Raw genomic sequence first — 25,687 nt, forward strand, 5'->3', positions numbered from 1 at the left:
TGTGTTTATGTCCTTGTTTTTGACCTGCAAAGTGATTACTGTACCACATGCTGTACAATTTCTAATGTAAAAGCTGTGCTATCAAGACATGCATAGTGGTTTGCAAATGGTTATGAGATGAGAATCAATACTGCAAAAATCATCCCCTAAACAACACAACATTTTTCACTGGTGTATTAAACTGGTAGAATGGTAGTCCACGTGGCTTTAAATACAAAAATAAAACTATTGTTGCTAACAGTTTTCCACGAAAAACAACTTAAAATATAAGGAGTTTTTTCTTTAAAGGGGAAAAAAGAGTTAAATGTTTGAACTTTAAATGTAAAACCTGATTCCATTTAAATCCATTATTTCCAAAAGACTAGATAATTTTACTCTCTGTATATTTTATATATTTTATTTATATATATATATATATATATTTTATTATTATTATTATTATTATTATTTTATTTTATTTTTTTACTATTTAATTTGTAAAAATGTGTATATACACACACACACACACACACACACACACACACACACACACACGTAGGAAAATATTTAGTATACACATCCAGAAATACATACACTATTATATATTGTACATATATTTATTAGTTTCAGGTTGGCCATTCTTGTATTTTGCTCGTTTGTGTTGTTGTGTTTGCACATCTCTGTTGCTTGTGGGGCTCGCACACAAGAATTTCACTCGCATGTGCTGTGCCAGTGTGCCTGCACATGTGATGTGACAATAAAAAGTGATTTGATTTGATTTGATTTGTGATTTGATTTTATGCTATTGATGTGCAGTGACCTTTGCATAAAGACAAGCATATAACATAAAATAAAACCAGAGTGGTTGCCAGTGAGGATCACATCTCTCTCTCTCTTTTAAAGAGTATTAAAATATTAATATAACAATAAAAATCACAGCTGAAATATATAAGACTTGAGCACTGTATGACATGGTTAACTCTCAAGGGGGTTTAAATATTTAAAAATAAAAGTCGTGTTTCGAAAATGACATAGAGTCCAATGGTTTTGAATCAAGCCCAGAGACAATAGTGAACTGTGGCCACAAGACATTGGTAATTTATAGAAAAAATGCAAACAGCCAATATAATATAATATAAGCAGAACAATCGCTTGCACTTCGCTGGTTTTAACTGATGCCTATTTTTAGATTTCACTGGGCAAGCACTGCCTCTTTGCTTGCCCTGAACTTGGAATTCCCATGTGCTTGGTCACAGGTATAGGCCATCAAACTCCCTGGTTTCTCTGTCTTTTGCATGTGTACACCTCAGTTATTCCCTATTCCCTCAGTGCCTCACAACTGGTGTTTTATCAGAGTGACAACTCTACACTTGTTTATTATGCCAGTCAATACCAGCTGTAGGAGCATTTTTTTGTTAAACATCCCTAGCATGCTCCCATAGGTGGGAATATGGACAACAGCTTTCATATTGTGTTTTACAACATGATATGTTGCCTACAATAACACCTGTATCATGTCACAGCGATTCTATGATACAAGTAAACATCAAAATGCATTTTCAGCCTTAAAGTATCTGATATTGACTGGAAAATGCTTTTCATATGTTATGATGCTGATTATAACGTTGTTTAATGCAAGTCTGGTCCTCTCTTCCTTTTCCTCCTTCCACAAGGGGAACTACTCCATTCTCCCTAATAAATCATACTGTTATGTAATAAAAATATTAAGATCTAAAATTTGACCTAAAACAGTCCTCCAAGTGGGGTGGACCCCTGGGCCCATCTCTAGAATATTCATTGACTAATCTGGCCAAAAAGAGGCAAAAACCAAGAATATGTCAGTAAAACTGACTAGCTCACTATTTTAATTGTCACATTTTCCCCCTGTGAGTTTCTTCCTGTCACATATTTCATTTGCTTTCCCTTCATTCATGTTATAAGTGCCACCATGTGGAATTTCAATAGCAAATTTCCTGCACATGAACATGCAGAAGAGTACTGACATTCAAACAGGCTCTGGATGCATGAAGGTAAACAGTCCATGTGGAGCATTAAACAGGGAAAGCATTTACTAAAACACAACCTTGAAACCAAAAACTAATGTCACTGGTGAGTCTAACTGGTGAGGGAATCGGTTTAGAGCAGCTACATCCTTACGTACAGAGATATTGATATATTTGGCTTCAGCGTATCAATAACATATTGCAAGGGAAATCGAAACAATATATACTCATATCAATATTTGGTCCAAAGTCAGTGAATGTCACTAAAGCAATGAAAGTGAAACATGCTGTTCTCATATCAAATATTCACAGAAGACTAAAGAAAACAGTCAATGTAAATGTCTCCAAACACCAGAAAAAGAAACTGGTTTCAGCAAAACCAAGTGCAAAACCATTTTAGCCACATTCTCCAGCACGAACCAGCACACAAATAAAGTAATTCCTGTACTGTGATTCAGATTCTTATTGTAATCGTTATGTAGTGAGCCATTGGCTCCAGAAGGCTCTTTGCTGAGTTGCATGTATGCCTTTCACATAAGTAGTTTGCTGCGTCTACTATTGCACATTAAAGTGTCCAGGTTGTTGTTATTGTTTTGCAGCAGGAGACATTCAGATACAGTCTCTCTCTCTCTCTCTCTCTCTCTCTCTCTCTCTCTATTGTATGCTGTCAGCTCTCTCGGCCTACAACCCCCTCCCCCATCTCTTCCAGGAACCGGTCTGGATCAGGTTCCTGCAGATCAATGGAGATCTCGGTCCACACCGTTTACGTTATCGTTGCCAGTATTAATGCTCTTTTAATCTGCTCGGGATTACAGCCATCGATCCACGTCATCCATCCACGCACACGGCCAAGCCCGAACTGCAGCTGCTTTACACACAACAACACACACACACACACATTTCAGAGGAAAACAGCAGAGGAGAAAACAACAGCATGAGCAGAGGCTGGAGCAGGAAGGACAACAAACAAGAATGTGCATCAGCTTCCTTGTTTGTGTCCGATCTCAGTATCTGACCATCAGAGCATTGATCGGTTATAGATACACATCAGCACATTTGCATAACTGTCAGCTGAAGCAGCAAACTGAAATATCACAGACTGACAAGAAAAATGAAAACTTTAAAATGAGTTTGGTGCATTCTGATGTATAAATTGTGCTTGAGCAGTAAGTGGGTGGAAGTAAAATGAGTTGAAAATGTTTCAAACTGTGACTATTTAAAAACTGAAAGATATTAAAAATCTGAATTTAAGCTTAATAGTCCTGTGTCTCATGCCTATTTTTGGTGTTTAAAAAAATCCATGTTTACACACTGACACAGTTTTTCCTGTAATAAATTAATGTTTTTACTCTAAGCTAAATTAATCAGCCTGTCATCAGATGTTCTTGTGCACCAGGATTCTTCTTCTACTTCTTCTCATCTTGATATAAACATTAAGCATAGAAACCATTACCAAGAAATTCAAGTTAAATTATAATAATTATAATTAATTCTATTCAGCAAATAATCTATAAATTATCTATACATATTTTGATGCTGTGTTTTTTCTTGGCAAATTAAGCATGTAAAATTTAAAACTGCATAATAATAATAAAGAAAAGGGCTCAGTGGCTACCAGAGTATGAAAGTAAAACTGTTAATTGAGAACGAGCAAATCACCAGAAGATCAATGTGAAGCAATGAAAACACTTCAACTCAGGCTCATGTGATGAGCACAGTTGTTATTAAAGATAAATTTTCAGATTTCCAAATGCAGTCTGGAGTAAGGGAATGACTGAGTTAGGTGATAATAAAATAGACATCTAAAGGTTTTTGTTGTGCGTTTATGTTCCTTTTTTCCTTAAACACTGTGTTTTCACAGTAAACCCTGCCTGCAGCCTGACAGGTTTGTCCTGCCTGTCGTTGCTCATTACGCCTCTGGACAGACTTATTTCAGCCAGGCAGTGACACCAATACTAATGAAGCTGAGGGAGGAAGGGTGAACAGGATGGAGGAAACAAAGAGAAAAAGAAAATTAGGAAGAAAACATACAAACCCCACAAAGATAACTACAGTAAAGTAACAGAAAATGTCATCAATGGGATCGGTCTATTCAAAGGTGCTGCTTCATGTGTGGATCAATAAATGAATCCTAACAACCACTAAAATAGCACAAACCAAATAAGGCCTCACATCCTGCACCTCCTCCAGTCTACTTCTGACCTAAACTGCTGCGGGGCCTCACTATTGATTGGATAACGTCAGCAAACACATTCTGCAATCTCCTGAAAAACCCCTTGAGATATATAATGTGGTTAAAAAATAAATCCAACAGCAGCCAACAAGGACAAAAATAGTTGAAATTAATCACAAATGCTGTTCTACGTGTCACAATCATTAGATGTTTCCCATATTTTTAGTCTGTTACTGGAAGCAGTTCATTCCCAATTATACGTGTATAAACATTTTGTTTAATTGTAACTTCAAGGATTAATAGAATCTACTGCATTGTCTTTACACATCACGACCAAATTGCAGGCTTTTACATACCAGTCACTAAAATATTGACCTCCTTTTAACTGTAGCCTTTCCATTATTCCAGAAATATCCATGATGAGGACCTTTGGCCATGAAAACATACTTCATGATAGATTTAATAGATTTACTATTATTATTATTATTCTCTTGAAATAGGTTCTAGGTTACCACATGAATTGGAAGATAACTAATTGGCTTCTTTTGAATATAGCTGTAGGAAACATGCAGGGGGTGACTTGTTTCCTATGTAGACAGGTATCATTTAAACTGGAAAAATGGCTTTAAACTGCAATGTCTGACTGTTTTTTGTTCATTTTACAGTGTTGTGAAGCTTTTTATATGGAAACCCAAGTAACTGGAACAGTGCATAGATAAGCTAACTTAACTGTTGGTGCTTAGAACCTGCAGAGGGGATCAAATAAAATCCTGTAATTGTAATCCACTGGCAGAAGCCAGAGTTCGCTCATGCTAGTTCCCGAGTTATTTTCTCCCAGACTACAGCAGCTCTATACTATTACACACTACTGAGCTCTTTATGAGGTTTTTGAGCTTAAAGCAGACCTGTTAATGGAGTAAGTCTTATTCATAAGGTTGAAAGAGGCAAATTTCCAAATGAATGGTAAGAAATTAAGACTGGCATGCTATAAATTAATACTATAGGGCCAAAGACATTGCATACTACTTTTTCCATAATGTATCTCAATAATACATTTCATTGAACCTAATGTCAGAGTAGAGTAGTTTTTAACTATACTGAAATATAAGATATTATCACCAATAAATAGCAAATTTTCATAGCTAGGCTAATCTTTATGAAAAGAAAGCTAATTTGGCCTTTTGAGCATGATTCAGGATTGTTTTCTCGTCCTTGCTGCAGCTCCGACTGTCCACTGTGCATTCTCTGAGCACTCGGCCTCAGTGAGTTCATGGTCCAGGTGTCACATTTGATTTGACCGTCCTAATAAAGAGGCGACAGGACCATTTTCTCCCCTGAACCCGAGCCACTCAAGCAGCCCCAGCAATGCTTCTACTGCCCCAGCAACACCAGTGCACCATAATTGGTGTGGACAGTCTTAACGAAAAATCTCTACACCACTCTTCTGATATTCTTATTGGGAACGGTGAAGGTTGGAAAGAGTCTGTAAAAGGAGATCGGTGCTCTGCTAAATGAATATAGTGCAGCCAGAGCCTCTAGAGTCATAATTTTTTGATTATCTGAACCTTACAAAACATACAAACGAGTTGTGAGTTTTCGTAATTTTAGACACAAAAGCAAGCTAATTATTACAAAAATGCACAGGCACAACCAAAAAAACATTGAAAATCAGGAGTGACCAACAAATGCAGACTTTGTCATACTTACAAACACAGTTAGTGTTTGGCCTCGGCATTGAATGTCGCTGCAGTTGGTGTATTAAGACACCAAAGTCAAAGATCACCTTTTGGATATCTCTGACATGGGACCAGGTTGGTTTAGACACAAAAAGGAGGAGCTCAAGTGAAGGTGGGTTGTAAAGTGGCTTGCAGATGTGGAGCAACAGCAGCCAGGTGGCTTAAAGCATCTTAGATATCATGCCTTACATGAGACTTGTCAACTCTGTGCATAAAGAGAATCAACTGATATGAATCAATTTAATTCAATTTAGTTTTAGTTTTATAGCCTTAAATCACAACAACAGTCACCTCAAAGTGCCTTACATTGTAACATAAAGAGCCTACAGTAACAGGCTTTATTAAGCATTGATTTAGACTGCTTCATCAAAAACACAGCATCTACACTGCCCACCATGAAAATAGTGTGCATTATCAGCATAATGTCATCACCAGCTTTTTGTGTCGTAGAGGTAAAGAGCTCCTTCTTTCTACCTTCACAACCTGAAAATGTATATATTTTCAGTCTTGTAGTGTTCAGAATCATCATCGACCATATATAAGAGTTTGATGTAGCCACTGTGATGTTGTGAAACCTCAATCTCGTGGTTTTTGCCATCACCAACTTGATGTTTTGAAACCAAACGTGATGAGTGATAAGACTAAGAAATCAAGGGATTGCTCGAAGGCTAGCAGCTTGTCAGTTACACAGTAATCAATAAGTAACAAGTTGTACTCAGTACATCTATAAACCAGTGACTGAACCCATACCCTCATCAGGACAGTGTTTGCTCAGCTCATAGAGGAGCTGAGGGTTTTTCCACAATCTTCTTTAAAACCAGAAGAGTTGACCATTAAAACAAATGTAGGTTTAAGACACATCTGCATGAACTTCACTTTTCAGACCCAGAAGGTACAGCCATCTATTACGGAAAGACCCATCAGACCTGCTGGAGACACAGAAGTCTGCATTCACTTCCCAAAACCTGAAGACAGACTTTGTCACGTCTCACTTTCCAGCCACCGAAAACTGCTATCGACAGCACGAGACAGAGATAACAGCATCTGTCAAAGCTTCTCACACCGACACACAAACAAACATCACAAGTCTCCTCTTAGCAGCCTGAAATCCATTATTACAGATCGATGGCAGTCTGTGAATATGCAGGAGGTCAGAACAAAAACCCCGAAAACGGACACAAGCTGTATTCCCACAGTCTGAAATTGTAAGACTACGCACACACACACACACACACACACACACACACACACACACACACACACACACACACACACACACACACACACACACACACACACACAGACAGTAACTGCTGGTAATCTGTGTCATAAAGCAGAGTCCGACTCATTAATAATGCACCCTGTCTGCTCGCAGCAGGATGCATAAAATGGAAAATATTTAGGTTCAGTCACTCAGATTTTCAGCACAATTTGACTCTGAGTGGATTCATTCTCTTCTGGAAACATTAAGGTAATCCCTGGTGATCATATTCTGTATTTTATTTTCCGCTAAAACAACCAAGCCAACAATGACTGTATCCTATTGATAAATAGACTGTGCTATCTAGAAATTAGTTTCCCTTTCTACCTAATTTCCTGTTTTCTGAGATGCTTTTAATGTGAAAAACTCCATAGGAAACAACTTCACAGTGCAAAAGAGATGCAATATGAATACATGTTGAATTTGTGGTATGTAAAAGGAGAAAAGAGGGATCATTGTTGTATCATTACATGCACATTACTCTGAATAAACCATGTGAATAGCGGTTCGTTGATTCAACACCAATTTGCCCATCATTTTCCTGTCATCCATAATTCAGTCGCAGTCACGGGCGGACTCTGTCCTCCATCCAAACAATGGACTCCTCCTCCTCCTCTCTTCCTCTCTCCCTCTCTCCCTCTTCCTCCCTCCCTCCATTTTGCCTGGTTAACCCGGCTGTGAGGTGAAGAAGAAGTGAAGTGAGCAGACCGAGGCGGGTCACGCTGAGATTCCCATCAATAATTCATCGGGCCGCTGCTGCCTCTGCTCTTGTGTTCAATTCCCCTGACGATCACATAATACCTCCACCCCCAAAAGAGAGAGAAGAGGATGGAGCGAGAAAGAGGTCCAGGGGACGAGAAAATGGTGAAAGAAACAGATTCAAAATGAGGGAGAGGATGAGGAGGAGGCATCGAAAGAAACGAAGTAAAATATTTAAACAAGCACATTTGTTTTCTTTTAATATATTGTCAGTGTGCAAGTTTATATTGTTTCTTTAAATTTCAGAATTAGGATTTGTATGTGACTTCTCTTTAAACTGCCGTTGCAAAATGTACTTGCCTTTATAGTATGTGGACACAAAGATACTAGCACATCTGATGAAGAGCAAATCCAAAGGCTCTAAAATGTTGGAAATTGCCTTTTTTTTTGTTCTGCCAGACAAAAGTGACTGATTCATCTGTCCTGACAATTACTTTTCAAGTGGAGACAGAGGTTAATAGGAACACATGACTTGGTTATTAAGATTTATTTATTATTCCAACCAAAAAAGGTCCTGGTGGTTGATTTTCCATCCACCAACTGAAACAAAACCTGCTAAGGGTTTTTCGTGAATATAATGATTTTTGTCACCACCCAAAAATCCAAACCTGTGATTTTTAAATATTTTTTTGTGGGTTCTGGGTTCAATTTACACCAGCGTGAAATAAATACTTGTTTATTACATGACTGAGAACAGGGAAATGCACAGACTCTTTGCCTTAATCCAACCCACACAGGCCTCTTTAAAGGCAGGAACTGTTTTCTTATATGAACATGTACAAGTACAGGAACTGGGGCGTCCAGTTACACTGTCAGTGTAATAATGGTTAGAATTTTAGTTAATATTATTTTGAAAAAGTAAGGAGAAATTGTGACGTACAATGATTCATACAAGCTACTTAAGTGTCTCAAGAATACTTAATCTTAGTCCAAAACAGCAAACTCACTGCTTTTATTATTTTGTCTAATGTTTTTGACCACTCAAAATTCTTTACACAAAGCCACAGTCACTTATTCTGGCACTTATCCTACCAGACACTGGGAGGAATTTGGGGTTTCAGCATCTTACACAAGAACACTTCAAAATGCAGGCCAGAGAAACTAGGCTCTTTTTTTTCTATTTCTATTGGTTATTGAGCCACTCTACATCCTGAACCACAGCCAACACCAGACCTTAGCTCTCTCCTGCTGTACACAGAAACCCATCTGAAGCCCATTTACAGCTCAGTATCTCAGTTCCTTTCGTTGTGTGTGAAGAAAGCTTTAATAGTGCAATCAATTCAATTTTCAATTCATTTGAATTTTATTTACATAGTGGCAAATCACAAACAGTTCAAGGCACTTATTACTGTAAGGTAAATAATACAAAGACAGATCACACAAAACGCAAAGCTAAAAATTATAGACAAACTCGGAACAATAAGAGTGATACGTACAGAGAGTTATTCATGTTTGCTGGACTTAAAATGTTTACATTTTGGCAAAAGATTTGCTTCACACTAGGTTCTGAAAAAACTTTCTCCAATAATTTGCAATGCAGGACAAGCGTATGATCACTGAGTTGGGTTCACATTTGCAGAATTGTAGGCTGATTCACGCTACTGGTTATTCTCTTCCTCATCACATTAGCGATTAGGGACAAGTACTTAGAGCTTTCCAGTGCAAATGTATCCATAGACATAGCACAAGGAAAAACTTTGTGGGCACTGGATCTGTGAAGTCTGTATCATTGACTTCCTTGTCACCGACTTTTCCAAACTGACCTAAGTGTATGTGCTGAACATTAACCGTCATCATTTGAATTTCTCTACCTACTTCTATGCAGCATGTAATACTTGTCTAACATCAAATATATATAAAGCATTACTGAAATTCTGCTTTCTATATCCATCCATCTATCCATCCATTTGCTTCCACTTATCCAGGGCCAGGGATACTTAAACCCCTCCACTTGGAGCACTAACTCATCCGTGACCCAGACTGGGTAATCCGCTCTTTTCCGACTGAGGACCTCGCCCTCAGACTTGGAGGTGCTGATTTTCATTCCCCCTCACTTCACAAACCACTCCAGTGCAAGCTGGAGGCCACCACCTGATGAAGACAAGAGAACCACATCATCTCTGAAAAGCGAGACCGCCCAAGTGGAAGCCATCCACTACTTGGCTATGCCTAGAAATTCTGTCCATAAAAATTCTGAACAGAATCGGTGAAAAAAGGCAGCCCTGGTGGAGTCCAACCCCCCCGGGAATGAGCCTGACTTATTGCTGGCTATGCGGACCAGGCTCTTGCAGCGGCATACACTTTCCCCAGGAGACTGAAGAGTGTGATCCTCCTGGAGCACACCGTCTGGTTCCCCTTCTTAAAGATGGGGAACCAACACCGCGGTCTTCCAATCCAGAGGTACCCCACCTTATCTCCACACAACACTGAGGATGAACCTCATCCACTCCCATGGCCCTTCCACCAAGGAGTTGTTTAACTGCCTCAGTGACCTCACCCCTGGTGATGGATGATTCATCCCCTTCATCCCCAGATTCTGCTTCCTCTATTTTAAGATGTAGAGAAGTTGCTTGATGGTTTGTCAGAATCTCCTCGAGGCAGTCCAAAAGTCTCTCCAACTGGCCTCTCCGAACTCCTCCTACAACTGAGTGCCGGGTGGCGGCCAGACACGGAGACCCTGGCGGACAGAGCCCCAACTGCCAAGACTAGTGGTTGGGACATGCTTTTTAAAATTAGAAAAAAATGATAATGCTTTGTTTTTCCATGCCCACAGTCTCACAATAATTTCCTGCAAAAGACCCTGAACAAAAATATGTTTATAGACTGAAAAGCATTCAACCCTCATTTATTACTGAAAACTTTAGTTTCCAAACTTTAGCTGATGGTTGGTTGTCGAGAAATAAATACAAAAAATAAGCAAATAAGTGGACTGAATGAGATGAAAGTGTATCAACTTCCTTCTGTAGTTTTCCTACAGTTTCTTCCGACCTGCGTATTTTTTCCCCAGAAATATAATATGGATCATATTCAGAATTTACGGACAAAGGCATTACTAAGACATTTCTAGACAGAGTCTGAGATGATAGGGAGAGTAAAGAAATTGAAATATATGCTTAAAATAACCACATAATTATTATTGTCCTTCATTGCTGTGACTGTAAAGACCATTATGATGGAGAATTTAGCTACCAGATAAACCTGTCTCCAAGCTCTCAATTCTTTTCTTTTCCCCGTGCATGCTGCTCCTCCCTCTCCTCTCTGCTCATCTCAGGGTCAAGGGAATATTTGCTCCATCTATTGTCTGAGTGTTGCAGCTCTGACCTTTGACCCCACCTCTATTGGTTGCTTGTAGCGTTGCTGATCTAAGGATTGCACCTCCCTGTTTCTGCGGTAATTTTAAAATCACCGTAGAGGCGAGAGAGAACAATGGAAAGAGCAAAAGAGCAACACCTGGCCAACACTCAAATAAAGAAACAAAATATTGACCCATTCTCTGAGAAACCACAGGATGCCAATTACACATCAAGAATCAAACAGAATTAATATTTAAAATCAAGGCATCAACATGTAGCATCTCCAAAGCTGATTTACATTATACGGAGAGCGCTTTTCTATAGCCTAGCTTAGCCCAAAGAGCAGACGTCGCAGCCAAGTCAAACCATGATGTTTAGACTTTGTGTAAAACTACCATTGCTTTCGTGTGCACAAGAAATGTAAGAAACAAAACAGGAGCTGGAAACAAAACAAGGTCAATAGATAACAGCAATTTAAAAAATGATGGCGCTGGATGAGCCACAAACCCCAGTTTCCTGAGTGAAAGTCCAGTGTGGGCCGAGGCCAAAAGAATTTTATAGCCTTTGTTGTTGTCTCGTACATTTTATTCTGTGAACCAGCTTCATAGCTATTACATAATATTTATAGTAAGCCTATTGCCAGAGGAGGAAACTACTGGCTTAGCAAAAGAGAGAGAAAAAAACACTTTTCCACTTTTACTTTTACAGTACTATTATGTCATCAGTTCTAATGTACTACAGTTTCCTACTTTAAACTGATTTACAGTAGAGAAGAATAACAGCAGTATCTGTATATTTTCCCACACTCTTTATGGTAATATACTGCGTAAAAGGTTGTGCAGTATCTTACACATACTACAGTTGTTTAGATAGATGACAGTATGTTATCATAGGTTTCTCATTATACAGCCATTTAAATTACATGAATTCCAGTGTAGCTTTTGACAACTGCTTTAGACAACAAAGACACTAATAAACAGAAAACTTAATTACCTTTTACTCTATAAATCAGACATTGTACACTTAGTTAACTACCTAAATAAAAAAAGGATTATATTATATTTCTCAATGTTTAGAATTAAATAAGAAGAATCTTTAGCATTGGTACAATAAACTGCAGGCTTTGCAAAGATTTGAAGTTAAAAAAGACCGAGAGTGTGAGATATGCAGTTTAATCCTAGGGAAAGCAGATGAGTGCAGCTCACTCAGACAGAGGTATAACTGTGAGGCTGTCCTGTGACATTTTACAACACACAGGGGAGCACAGATCACATGAACACTCCCCTGCTCTCTTCCAGCTCCAACCTTCACCCACTCTCTCCTGTCATTTTCTATTAACCTGTATCGTCAAATACCAGCATCGAAAATCAAAGAACCCCTAATGAAATTACAGTCAAATCCTGCAGAGATAATCTCATCCACATCAGCAATCTACAGACAAATCCAGCCTGCTTAAATACTGATTTCCAATCGAATGTTAAAGAATCAGCGCTCCATGTTGGGCTGATGTCACGCATTGTTATAGTCAAGACCTTTTCTGTCTCTGCAAAACTCAGAAGGATACTGAACTGGTTGCATCATATTACAAAGTACATCATAGGATGTGTCAGATGAAACCACGGCAGATCTGAAGGTTTAAGAATAAGATAAAATCTTTTTAAACTCTTAATAAAAACCCTGCAAAAACACTGACATTCACAAGGTATAAAAAGGGTTATCACAGCGATAAAATAAGAGAGGACATAAGTTCATAAAATGCTGTTACGATGTTATTATTAGTAGGAAAAACAACAGAAGATATATAGTTTTACGAAAATGTAGGAACACCTTTACATTGACATATTACTAATAAACAAGCTGTTTGTTTTAATTAACTGCGTACTCATTTGAATTTCTCAAGTGCAATTGTTTTTGTTATTTGGATAAATCTTTTAATAATATTTTGTTATATGACTGCATTGTATAGATGAATAAATACATTTTTAATTTCAAATTTGACCCAATCATTCATCAGTTGTATATTTTTGCCTCATTTATTTTGATTTGTGTTCTTATTTGGTAGATTTTTTTCTTGACATAAAGTGTTTTTTTTTTAATCTCTTATCTCATTACAGCAACAATAATTAAACCTAATTAAAATATTATGATAATATGAGTATTATAAGAAAGCTGTAATGATATAAATTGAAAGACATATGCGCTGTATGATAACAAACATATTTATTAGATTAGACCATATCTATTATATTTTTGGATAAATAGAGTTTATTAAAAAGGAAAAAAAAATAAATGAATGAAAAACTGAAGAGACGCACACACATGACAAATGCACATATCCAGGAGTGAAAGGGATCAATTTCAATTTACTTAATTTCACCCACAAAATCCAATATCAATATCCTATATTCATGGAAAGTCCTGGAAATGTATATAAACAAAAGAAAACCCATAAAACAGCCATGCTGAAGACTTATTGTTGGATATTACACCGACTCTATAAAAGCAGCTAGATATAACATTTAAAAATGTACTAATCTATAAACACATTAAGCCGGTGAAAACGATTTAATGTATTTATCTGTGACTTAAAGAAATGTATAAAATGATTATTTGAATGCTGTATGCTATCATCTTAGTGTCACTGTATGCGCTTATAATCATGCAGGTTTTAGAGGGTTCATTAGTCTGTGTGGGAGATTTTACAAACTCATAATGAAGCATGTAAATGTGCAACTTATCAAAACGTTATAGTTTTTATTACTTTTATAATGAACATTTTCAATTTACAGTGATTATTTACGGAAATGATGAATAAAAAATAAAATACAAAAGGTAAGAATTCCTTATCATGATCATTTTAATACAAAGATTTTAATTTAATACTACTTCCATGTAAATCTGCATTTGTTCTCTGGTATCTTGTATGTACTTTTGTTTGTTTAGAGCTACTGAAATCAAGAGCATAATTAAAATGAAAAAGATAGTGATCCCCTAAAACAGAGCATTTACCAGATTTCTTTATTTAGACTAATTCGGTGCTGATTATTTCTCCTATGAAGGCAGCTGGGATTAATTAACTTGAGTCAACCAATAAAACTGAAGTGGATTTCAGCGGATAGCAAAATACAGGCAGACATTGTTCCTGAGAATCTTTTTTAAGCTTTTAAAGATTATAATATTCCCAAGTATCCCAAACTCTACAAAGTCTATTCGTCAGAAATCCTGCGACTGAATGTTTCACAAATCTGTCACTTTGCTGCTCCACATGTCACTCTTTTTATTTGAAAGTGAAAGCCACGTGCCTCCCAAATTTAAAAACAAGGTATATGGGTTTTTTTTTAAAATTAAAAATACGAATTAAAATACAAATTGATGCATTTTGAAAACTATTTATTATTTAAACTTGAAACATAAAAAGTTGATGTTTAATGGTTTACCTAAGCAGTACAGTGAAAATACTACTACTACTACTAATAATAATAATAATAATATCTTTGTTGGGGCTGCCACACAGTTTTTACATCCATTTCATTCATATTTCCTCTTCTTGCTTACTTTTTAATCTCATGTTTATTTGTGTTTTCTTTGGAATTTTGCATAAATAAAAACAATGTAAAAGCATATTTACACAGAGTGAGGCACTGACACTACATATATAAATTAAGCTTATAGATTTAACACAACAAGGGTGCATGCACCAATGAAAATATGCAGGTTATAGCTTAAATATGCAATAATTACAAACTTCACACATCAGGTAACTATAAATACCGTTTCGCTTAAGCCAGGACACCATGACGATAAAGTATGCTTAGTGTAAATGTAATAATTTGTAATATTTTGGATTGTCTTTGTGTTTTCTCAGCTTTTGAATAGTTATAATTTTGCATATATATAAAAAATGTGAAGGCACCTTTCCTGTACCTAAAATATCTCGGCACAGAGTTTTGGCTTTCCTTCCAAAGGAAAATCAGCAGTTTTATGATTAAAGAAAAACATTTTTAATCTGTGTTTTTAACAGGGCATAATTTACTGAAGTTTGAATTCATGTTTGTTTAACAATGGTCAGAAATAAGAAGAAAATACAAAGATTTCTATCCGGTGAGGTAACACACACTTTTTGCCTTTATGTATATGCGAAGCATTTGTACTTACAGTATCTGCATATTTAAAACTTCAAAATGAGTTTTGAAGCCACAAGAAACCCTGGCATATATTTTTAAAACAAACAAAAAGAGAATAATTTTAACGATTTAAAGTCTTATGGTAAACCAGATAAATATAAACACTCATCATTTATGCTTTTAATGGGACATAATGAAAGTAAAGACAATTTTAACAATATGGGATCTTGTTTAACTTATATAAAAACAGCAAAAGTCATAGGTGTGAATGACTGTGCAAAAAAAAAGTAATTTTGAATCACTCACGGTGCATAAATCATGCAGTTTATAGCCAAAAAAAATGCAGCCCTAATGAAAAACACATTTTTTTTCAGATTAACATGAAAAAAATCATTTTTAATGTGATTTAAATAAACTGGCCTCTCTTTGTTTTTTCTGTTTTTGCATGTAAAAACAATATAAAGGCATATTCGTATCGTGGGAGACACTAAAAAAAGGTTTAATAAAAAAGCTGAAATGATGTGGAGCTATAATTTACTCCCAGCAAGCAAGCTATGAAGTATGCAGGCATTAAGATGTGGACGTGCAGTGGGTAGTTTAAAGTCGTATTCTAAACCACGTAAATACAAACACTGCTGTCACTTGTGCTGCGCTTTACATTTTAACATGAAAATAAAGAACCTTTGATATAATTTAAGACTCTAAAATTACTACATATTCAAAGAAAATGTCTCTGTTGTGATATATAGATGACCAAATCCCAATAGAAACATTAAACGTTTATCACATCTTGGTGTGAAATTAAATGCAAGCCTTTCCATGACCTGACCTTAAAAAAGGGGGAACTGGCCCGTTTTAGTGCTGCTCCTGCAGACAATAGAGGCTGGGACAGGGAACAGGTTCCTCACTAGAGGGGGCACCAGACCCACCGATTCTGCAGACCTTCGTGTGTTTATGTCACAGCTTTCTGATCGCTTCAAGCTCCACACAATCAAAAACAGATCCTCCTGAACGCCCCCATCACACTTCTCCACCCAAATGCTAATGCAATCGCAATGCAATAAGCATTTAAGGAGCTAATGACAGTAAAAACACCAGCATTATAAGAATGTTCAGCCCTGAGAATATATATTTACACCCGCGGATGCACATTAACAACCACAAATTATACCAAAAATATTGTGCGATGTTTAGCAGGTTTTTATTGTTGTTTTATTTTCTTGGAATTTTAAATATATTTATTATTAATCTGGGTGTTATTTAAAGCAGAATAACTAGTAGATTTTTTGTGTTAGTGCAGCGTTTTCCTCGCTGCCATGGAGGGACTGGAAACTGAAAGAGGAGGATTGTTGGAGGGAAATCCCATGACCTTGTCATTTCCCATCGATCCTTTTGTGTTATTGATCAATAATGGTAATCATAGCACCGGTGAGTCTAAATAAATCCCATTCACCTAAATTGGAGTGGCGCGTGAGGAGCCACGAGGAGTGAGAAAGAGAGAGAAACCAACCAAAATAAAGCCAGCAAGAAGATTAAAAGTCAGCTAGTGATAAATGCTGAGGAATCATTTGAGGATATTTTGTTTTAATGTGGAGGATTTCTCCTTTTTCTTCTCGCTGTGGCACAAAAACAAAGCAAAGCAAAGCAGCAGCAGCAGCAGCTCAGGTTGTTTTCCTCTCTTACCTGCCAGTCTGAGCGCGGACATTCTCTGAAACTCGGGCTCCTGCAGCCACTTCCACATCCTCCTGAAGGTCTCCCGGCCTGACTTTAGTTTACTCCAGGGTTTGGGGTTCCTCAGCAGGTCCGACAGGGTCCCCTGGGAGCGGCACAGCACCCTCTGGGCGAAGATGGCCTGGGGGATGCTGTACCTCTTGAGCTCCGCCGTGATCCTCTGCGCAACCTCCTTAGTGTTGATTTCTTCCAGCTGTCCCGAGCTGTTCCCCCCCTGCGTCCCCGAGGAGGAGGGCGTTCTTTCCCGGGTGGAAGCCAACACGGGCCCGTGGGATGGAGACTGGAGGTGGGGGTGAGAGTGGGGGTGGTGGCCCGCCGAGGAAACGACCGGGTGTCCCGGGTGGTGCATTCCGTTCAGGTGCGGCATCATCCCGCCAGCCGGAGCGCCGAGGCCTCGGTGCTGGTGGTGGTGGTCCCCTCTGGCCAGCATAGAGGCTGTGTGGTCGAAGTTCAGCATCTTGTCGTGGCTCCCGTGCGTCGTGGTGCCGTAATTGTGGAGACCCTGTTGGGTGTTGTGGATGGAGCCAAGGCCGTTGCCCAGCACCGGGGAGAGGTTCTGACCCATCCCGGACATGTGGTCCTTGTGGTAGGGGCTGTAAATGTTGTTCATCCCCGGCAGTCCCCGCTCGTCGCGCATCAGGGTGAAGCTCCCGCTCACGTTCCCGGAGAGCCGCTGGTGGTGGTGGTGGTGGTGATGGTGGTGGTGGAACTTGTCGGACACGGTGGAGATGGGGGGCAGCGGCTGCAGCGGGGTGAGCGTGGTGTAGGTGCCGCTCATCCCCATCCCGGGAGAGGAGGTGTCGCAGGGAACGCTCATGGCGTGGTGCAGCGGCAGGGACAGCTCCGGCCGGTACTCCCCGCTGCCGTCAAGAATCGTGGCCATGCCGGACACCATGGCCGAGCGGGAGGACGCGGCGGCGGCGGCAGCCAGGTCCTGGTGTATCCGCAGGGTGGACGCCGCCGCAGCCGCAGCCGCCGCTCCGGGTCCCGACGAGCCTCCGCGGCCGTGGTGCGGGCTGTGGCCGCTCATCAGCTCCGCATCAGGGGCCACGGAGCTCACCGCCACCCCGCCATGCAGGCTGCCGATGCCGTCCATTGTCATGTCCGTGTTCATGGCGTAAGCGTCCAGGTCCTTGGCCAGGCATCTATAGGCGTTAGTGTAGGCAGTCTTCATTCATCTGTCCTCTCAGTCCATCAGGTCGAGCAGAATTATCTCTCCTTCTTCTCCTCCTTTCTCTCGCCGCTTCTCCCGTGATGCGCCGGGATGGGTCAGTAGCCGTGTCCCCGTGTTTCCTCCACTCCCTCGGTGTGTTTCCCCCCCGGTCCTCCTTAAGGCCTCTCCAGCTCGCTCTCTTTGTAAAAAGTGTTTTATCTCGATCATACGGGCCTGTGCGGTGGCTCCCCCATATCCAGCCCTCTCCTCCTCCTGTGTTGCTCTGCTCCTCGGACGGGAGCTGTCCACGGTCCCCTAGCCGACCTCTCAACCCAACCTGCTGGGTGAGGAGGCGGAGGGGGAGAGGCGAACTCGTATACGGGGTGACTGACGGTGGAAGAGATCAATTAGAGGGACGGAGAGGACTGTGAGGGCGTGGTTGACTGAAAGACAGGCCAATCAGCGTTAATGATTGCAGCTGTGGGCGGGATCACCGCTGTTATGATATGGGTCTAAAGAAGACTTCATACATATTTTTATGTACTAGTTTAACATTTTTGATTAAAAAATAAAGACCAGTCCCCTGCCATTTTCTGTGCTTATTTTAATTATCTATTTATTTATTTTCTTTTATTAAAGTTATTGAGATATTTTACTCAATGAACTTTATACACCACATTTTACTGTATTTTAGTCTGATTTCCACGTTTTGATCTTCTTACGTTGTGATACTCAGCTTTTACATAGCATTTTGCTGTATATCATACAATTGTTTTAAAATGATCGCGCTAGTGGGCTTCTTAATATTATATATTCAGTTCTTTATATAATATTTAATTGTATTTAATGAGCTGTTTTACTCTATTTAGCTTTAGTTCTTTTTAAATGATAATTTATAGCATTTTACTTTAAATGTTATTGAATTACACTAATCTTTTTGCATGGCCTATTGAGATATTTTATTTTGATTTTTACTCGTTAAGCTCCTTACTTTACTATATTGAGCTGTTTATATGATATTTGATTAAATTTGTTGAGCCATTTTACTTTATGGAGCCAAATTAGAGTTTTTTTTTACCAACTGTCTTATTTTCTTTAATCTCATAACTACTTATTGAGCTCTTATTATAATAAATAAACTTTTTTGCTTTGCATGTCACTTATTTACCTTCTTCAGATTTTTGGTTTTGTCATATCCTGTTTCATTTAAGCTTTTTTTTTAATTATAGATTTTCTTTCGTGTTTTGGCTGCTGTACCGTTATTTGCTTTTTCCCAGCTTCTGGCATAAAGAATATATTTATGTTGTTTTCTTATCTAATTTTTTAAAATATATTTTAAAGATGTCACCAAGAACATGTATGACATGTCTCCTCCTGAATTTATGGTATTGCAGTATTGTCTGTCTGTATATTACTCCCACAAACTGTGATAAATAAATTCTGAAATTGTAAAGACTGTGCTGTACTTGTGCAGTGCAAGGCTTAAAGGTCATTATTGACATTGGGAAGGAGTCTGTCTGTTCTGGGACTTTCTGTCATGTTACACGGCCTTCCGTGGCACATCTTGTCCAGTTTTAAAGACACCACCATGAAAAAGTCCTTCATATTCAAATTAAATTTTTATTGTTAACTTAACTGACAGCCTGATCTACTGGCGACACAACCAGAATATAGTGAGACCTATTCCAACCAAAATTTGAAATATAAGGCTTTACAAGATTTAATTGTTCCTTCTAAACAAATCTGTTTAATTATTTATGTCATATAGGGCTTTACATTAGACATATAAATAATTTAATACACATGACTGAATAAACTAGAAATAAGGAAAGGAAAGAGTTTCTTTAAAAAAAATAAATAAATAAAGAGGTGTTGAAAATAATACAGAAAGCTTGCTCCATAGTTTGCCAAAATTACAAGTGCTAACATAAATGTGGTGTAAAATCATTATATGGATTTCTGAGTGTGAGCATAACAGCTAAGAAACATTTCCACTGATATGAATGTGAACTGAGCCTTTAAGGCCAGTTTGGCTGAAGGTGTTCAGCATTAAGTGTGCAGATTCCCTAAATCACTTCTTCATCCTGCGGACATTCGTCTTGGCGCCTTCCTGCGAGTGAAACCCAAAAAACAAAGACTTTAATCTGTGCGTCCTTTGTAACAAACCAAGGATGCTGTGTTTTCTCCTCAGCTCCTGCAACAAAAGATGCAATTTGCCCACAGGGATCATTAAAATTTGATCTCATCTCAGCTCTCATCGCATCACCTGCTGTCTCTGACTGTTCACCGTCAGTGTGGGGACAGGCAATAACACATGACAAAAACGTGAAGCACAGAGGAAGTGAGCCTTTATGCTTGTCTGATATTAAACAAGTGATGTTTTTGCAAAATACCACATGATCGTAACACTGTTTAATCTCAGCAGTCTTTTTGCAACTTTTTGATGCTGATATCTGAACGGACTGCAACAAAATGTAAAACAAAAATACCTATAATTGAGACTCACCATGTATATTATATTTATTATCATTAAAAACTACCAGGTTAGTTTTAGCCAATAAATATAATAGATTAAGTTTGAACGAAAGTCATGGTTTGGGTTAAAATGAGTTTTTCCAACTTTTCCTCCGTCGCCATGGTGATGCACCCCCTCTGAAGAGTCCAAAATCGAGGTATTTCATGCACTGAATATAAATATTCCATGTTCCAATTACCACTTTTTACAACCGAGAATCGGATTGTGAAGGCCTCCATTTCTGAATGCTACTTTATCCAAATTGCAGCAGATCCCTACAGGCTCTCCTGAGGGTGGTACGCCCATAGGAGGGCTGGCCCACAGAGACCAATGAGTCACACAGATGAAGGCCTGGCCAAAAGGCCCTCACCAATTAGCTCCTCCCTCAGGCTTAACTCCAGGGAGGTTCCCCTGGTAACCCAGAGCCCTGGCTGGGCAAGGTAACATGGACTACTGTTGTTCTCTTCAAAGTGGTCTTCTGAATCTCACATAGTCCTTTCCCCTCATCCTGGACCATTTTACCTTTGGAGACCACACAAGGAGAAAACTGGTGCTGAAGGACAACACAGCTCCTGGGATCATTCAGGCACACAAACCTTTCCGCCATACTAAAGTGGCATTTCATTGGACCATGGACTCTGAGAGGAGCCGGTACTCCTGCAAAAGGAGCCAGAGCTTGAGGGGTTTTGGGCATGTCCAACCTGGAGGAGCTCTCAAGGCTGACCCAGGACACAACACAGAGATCATGTCAACATGTACACAGCATAAGTTATCAGTCCCTAAATGCAGTATCGGCACCTTCAGCAATTCTAGAGCTAGTCACCATGCAGGATATAAAAGACATACTGACTGACTAATAGAAGATTTTCATTAACTTCAAACTATCTAAAACGCATTTGTGAAAGTAATTTGACCCATCACCCTAAAAACATGTACTTTACACAGTTATAGCAGAACAGGGCAGTTTAGCCAGCTAACTCAACTCAGCGCTGAGGTTCTGCAGACATGTGACCGCTAACCACATGACATTTACTTATTGGCCACTTTGGATGTGTCACAATGTCATCACAACTTTTACTTTGATGGCAAACCTTCTCCAGTTCCAGTGTTCGTTGTACTTTTTCAAGTTTTATTACCACGTGGCTAATAATTAAGGACTGTTTGCTGACAACCATGAAAAACCACAGGCAACGTTCTTTCCAGTGAGAACCAGAAACCTCCAGGAACCGCTGCTAATCAGTCAGTCAATGCACATCTTTCCCCAGAAACCAGTGGTTGTCCAGCATGGCTGACAAATATGGAACAATCTGCAAGTAATCTCACTTGAATTACCTCAATACAGGAAATCTAATGGTTTGAAGAAAGAATTGACAGAAAGAAAAAGAATGGGGAAGTATTACAACAAAACATTACATGCTTTAATATTAAATGAGACCAGAAGTGTCTTAGACAAGGCATCCCCACCAAAGTCAATACTTTATTTTCTAACTTTAAAGAAAATTATCTCAAACCAAACCAGATCTTTATGACTTTTTCCTCAAACTCCACCTCTCCACCAAAATTCAGTTGGGTAATAATGAACCTATGTACCTCATTTAACTGGTAGATGAATATTGTGGGTGTTAGTGCAGCTGGACTGTAGTTTGATGCTGGTTGGATAGATGTTTGCAGCCGTGTAGCTCACAGTGTTGAGCGCTGGCTGCTGCAGCGTAAATGATGTGGTGGTGTGTCGGGACGTTATCGACAGACTCCGGGTGGAGTGATGAGCGTGGGAGCTGCACTGAGAGAGCATTATAGCCCGTAGCCAGTTCACTTTACAATTCATTACACTCCCAAGGACAAATGACTGCTAAATAACTCTGTCTGCCTCTCTGTCTCTGTGCCCTCTCCAACTGATCACTGCTATTGTTAGATAACAAGAAAAAAAACATGCAGTTATTTTAGATCCAGTCAGTAAAAGATCTGCTTTTTATGGCTATTTCTGTGGCTTCATGAATCTTCATGAATCTCATCAGTGCAACATTTTCTAAAGTAAGGTTTTGGATGGTGAGAGTGCTGATTGTTGGAGAATAGCTGCTTGGTGGAGCATTGCTAATCACTATTTTAGCTTTACTTTGGCTTTGAGAGAGAAATATCCAGCCTGTTCTCATTCTTGTGTCATGGATGGAGCTGAACAGGTAGAATGATTTTTAACACCGGCTGCTAAACAAAAATATCCACCTTTTTATTTCTCACATATACGATCGGACATTTAATCTATGCTAACACCGGTCGTTTTTCTCACAGGGCAAAAAGGACATTAGCATTGTTCTAATCAGCCTGCTAAGGAATTACAGTACTGTGCAAAAGTCTTGAGCCACCCCTTAGTTTCTGTACATTTTGCCAGGAAAATGAGAAAAGCAACAGTAGCGTTTGTTCAGTTAAAGTAAGCTTGAAAGTCTGCATTTGGCAAGACAACCTTTGTTCTTCAACACAGTCTGAACTCTCTCAGGTGAGCATTCTTCTAATTTTTTAAAGTAGTCTTCAAGAATAGTTCTTCAGGCTTCTTGAGTTACATTCAAGAGGACATTTTTAAGGACATGATTTTCAGACACTGCTCATCTGTTGTAGAGATCTTTTATCTTTTTTGTAAGCCTGGCACTTCTTTGCCTCCTCCACTTGTCCAGTTGATAAAGTAGCCACAACTGGAGGCCCAAAGAAGAAGTGGGAGGACTAAAAAAAACAAAACTATATCCAGCAGATGAAAATCACATCTTTAAGAAATAAGAAAAATCCAGCAAAGACCTGACTTTCTGAATGTCCTTCAGAAAGTCCGGAGAATTATTCCTGAAGACGACTTAGTAAAATTATAGGAAAGCTTCCATGAGTAAGTTCAGATTTTGTTGAAGTATAAAGGTGGTCATCTCAGATATTGACTTTCAAACTCATGAAATAGCAAAATGGATTTTAAAAAAGGGATAGCTAAAGACTTTTGCACAGTTTTGTGTATAATAGAAACATAATCTAAAACAACCTGCAGAATAATCCAAATAAAAACAGACGTGGTAAAGTGTAGGAAACAAAATTTGTGTCACTGCCAAGACTTTTGCTCATGACTGCAGCTATACGAGACGGCAGGAAGATGTCGTACTTAAAGTAAATAAATAATAGTAAATGTAAGAAGGAAGTGTTTGTGTACACACTGTGAAATGTCTTTAATAGACACTTTTGATATTTCTAGTAGGGAATTATAATCACTCAACAATATTCTCAACGTAAACAATTATACTCAGAGCGTTTGTGATGACTATATATATGACTTTGTAAACATTCAGCACTAAAACAATATTACTAGTTGTTTCTATTCTCAGTGTATCTGGATAAATGACCAGGATTTGCTTCCACTTACAAAAAAGTCAAAGTAAAAGTTAAAGCTGCTCTAAACAGTTTTTTAAAACATGATTACTTATTTTCTTCTTTTTTGGGTTTTTTTTTTTTGGTTCTCTTTAGTGGACTATGGTAATTATATAAATTAAATTTATTTAGTATTATTGGAAGTTTTATTCCCCACAAATATATATATACAATATTTTCTTTCCTAAAACCAAAGTTTATTTCTTGCAGGTTCAGCTCTCCGACTGGGTAAAAGTCTCCCTCAATTATTCTGTATGTTTTATATTTTTTCAGCTGAGGGCCCGTAAAATACAGATTTTGAGAATTCACTGATGAGAAGGAGGATGAACCACAGAAGAAAAGGTGGTGGATGAGACAGAGAATGGCGAGAGGAGCAGTAGGAGGAGGAGCAGGATGGGTAGTTGGGCAGATGTTGCTTTGTTTAAAGACTGTTGTGTAATTAAGGCCAGAAGAACAGAAGCCTGACCCATTTTCTCCTTTTGATCAGTTGTCAGAGACTCTGCAGGAGGTCTGCTGAGGGATAACCTGTCCGTCTGTCTGTCTGTCTCTTCTTGAAACTTTCAGCTGCCTTGCTGAGGAAACACTGCAAGAGAAGCAAACTGTTTATGTTTTATGCTCCACTTGATATTTTTAACTGCACGGAGAGGAAGAAAAACAACAGAGAAAGGTGGCATGCCGAGCAGGATGAGCAAGCGAAGAAGAAGATGAAGAGCAGGAAGAAAGAGGTGAGGTAATAAGGGAGTTTGGGGTCGGTCAAGGAGATTGAGGAGAGAGGAGCAGCTGTAGGCTGAGGTGGTGGTGATGGTGGGTTGAGGGGGAGGGAGGGAAGTGACCGAATTTGGAGTCAATGTGGGGGCGTAAACAAAACAAATCACTTCCCAGCAAAACTTTAAGCTCCGCCCCTTCTGAGAAAATTCATATCAAAATTTCCGAAACATGCATGAACTTTTATAAATGACTGGCTGACACTCAAATACCAACATTTTGTCTTAAAACCAGTAAACCTGTATTTTCCTCCAATAGCTCCAGCTCCCATGAGACGTGTACGTGAATCATCTCAGAGGGGTACACTGTTGGCAAACATTAGCTAAAATAAATAAATACAAATATTTAGTAATTAATAAAATCAGTAATTAAAAGATCCATGTGGTGTAATTCTGGCTGTCAGTCAATCTGTCAGTTGTTTTCTGAGAAACAGTTTAACACCTCTGTTGTACTAGAACACCAACCCACTGGAGACTGATATTTTAACAATTCCCAGATATGAAGTTTAATTATTAGTCTCAGTAATGTCCTTAAAGAACTGCGCACTGTACTCTTAAATAATAGTTGTTCACCGTTTGATGATGCGACACCATAAAGAACTATTTTGTGCAGGCGAATGATACACATTTTTTTATTCCTTACAATTTGAGTCCACAAATAACAAAAACAGAAAGAAACATGTACCAAATACTATAATAGGGACAATCATAGATACACCAGTGACCCAACCAGTTGCAGCAGATGGCCCCGCCCCTCCCTGAGCCTGGTTCTGCTGGAGGTTTCTTCCTGTTAAAAGGGAGTT

At 38.9% G+C, this 25,687-nt stretch overlaps 1 protein-coding gene across 4 annotated transcripts in view; it reads right to left on the reverse strand.

Moving 5' to 3' along the window:
* onecut2 (one cut homeobox 2) overlaps positions 1–18,524 on the reverse strand; it is a 51,417-nt gene extending 32,893 nt beyond the window's left edge. For 3 of the 4 annotated variants that reach the window (XR_013910512.1, XM_026174502.2, XM_080304504.1), the window contains exon 1: positions 17,012–18,524. Coding sequence is in view for 3 of the 4 variants with exons in the window: in XM_026174502.2 (XP_026030287.1) it covers positions 17,012–18,233 (1,222 nt within the window). In the remaining variant the exon portion in view is untranslated. Of the gene's footprint in view, positions 1–9,190; positions 10,003–17,011 lie in introns of those variants that run through there. The other variant, XM_080304506.1, reaches the window with a different exon arrangement.
* Between the last annotated feature and the right edge of the window lie 7,163 nt (positions 18,525–25,687).

This window comes from Astatotilapia calliptera, chromosome 7, assembly GCF_964374335.1.
Source record: "Astatotilapia calliptera chromosome 7, fAstCal68.1, whole genome shotgun sequence".
Taxonomy (NCBI): Eukaryota; Metazoa; Chordata; class Actinopteri; order Cichliformes; family Cichlidae; genus Astatotilapia; species Astatotilapia calliptera.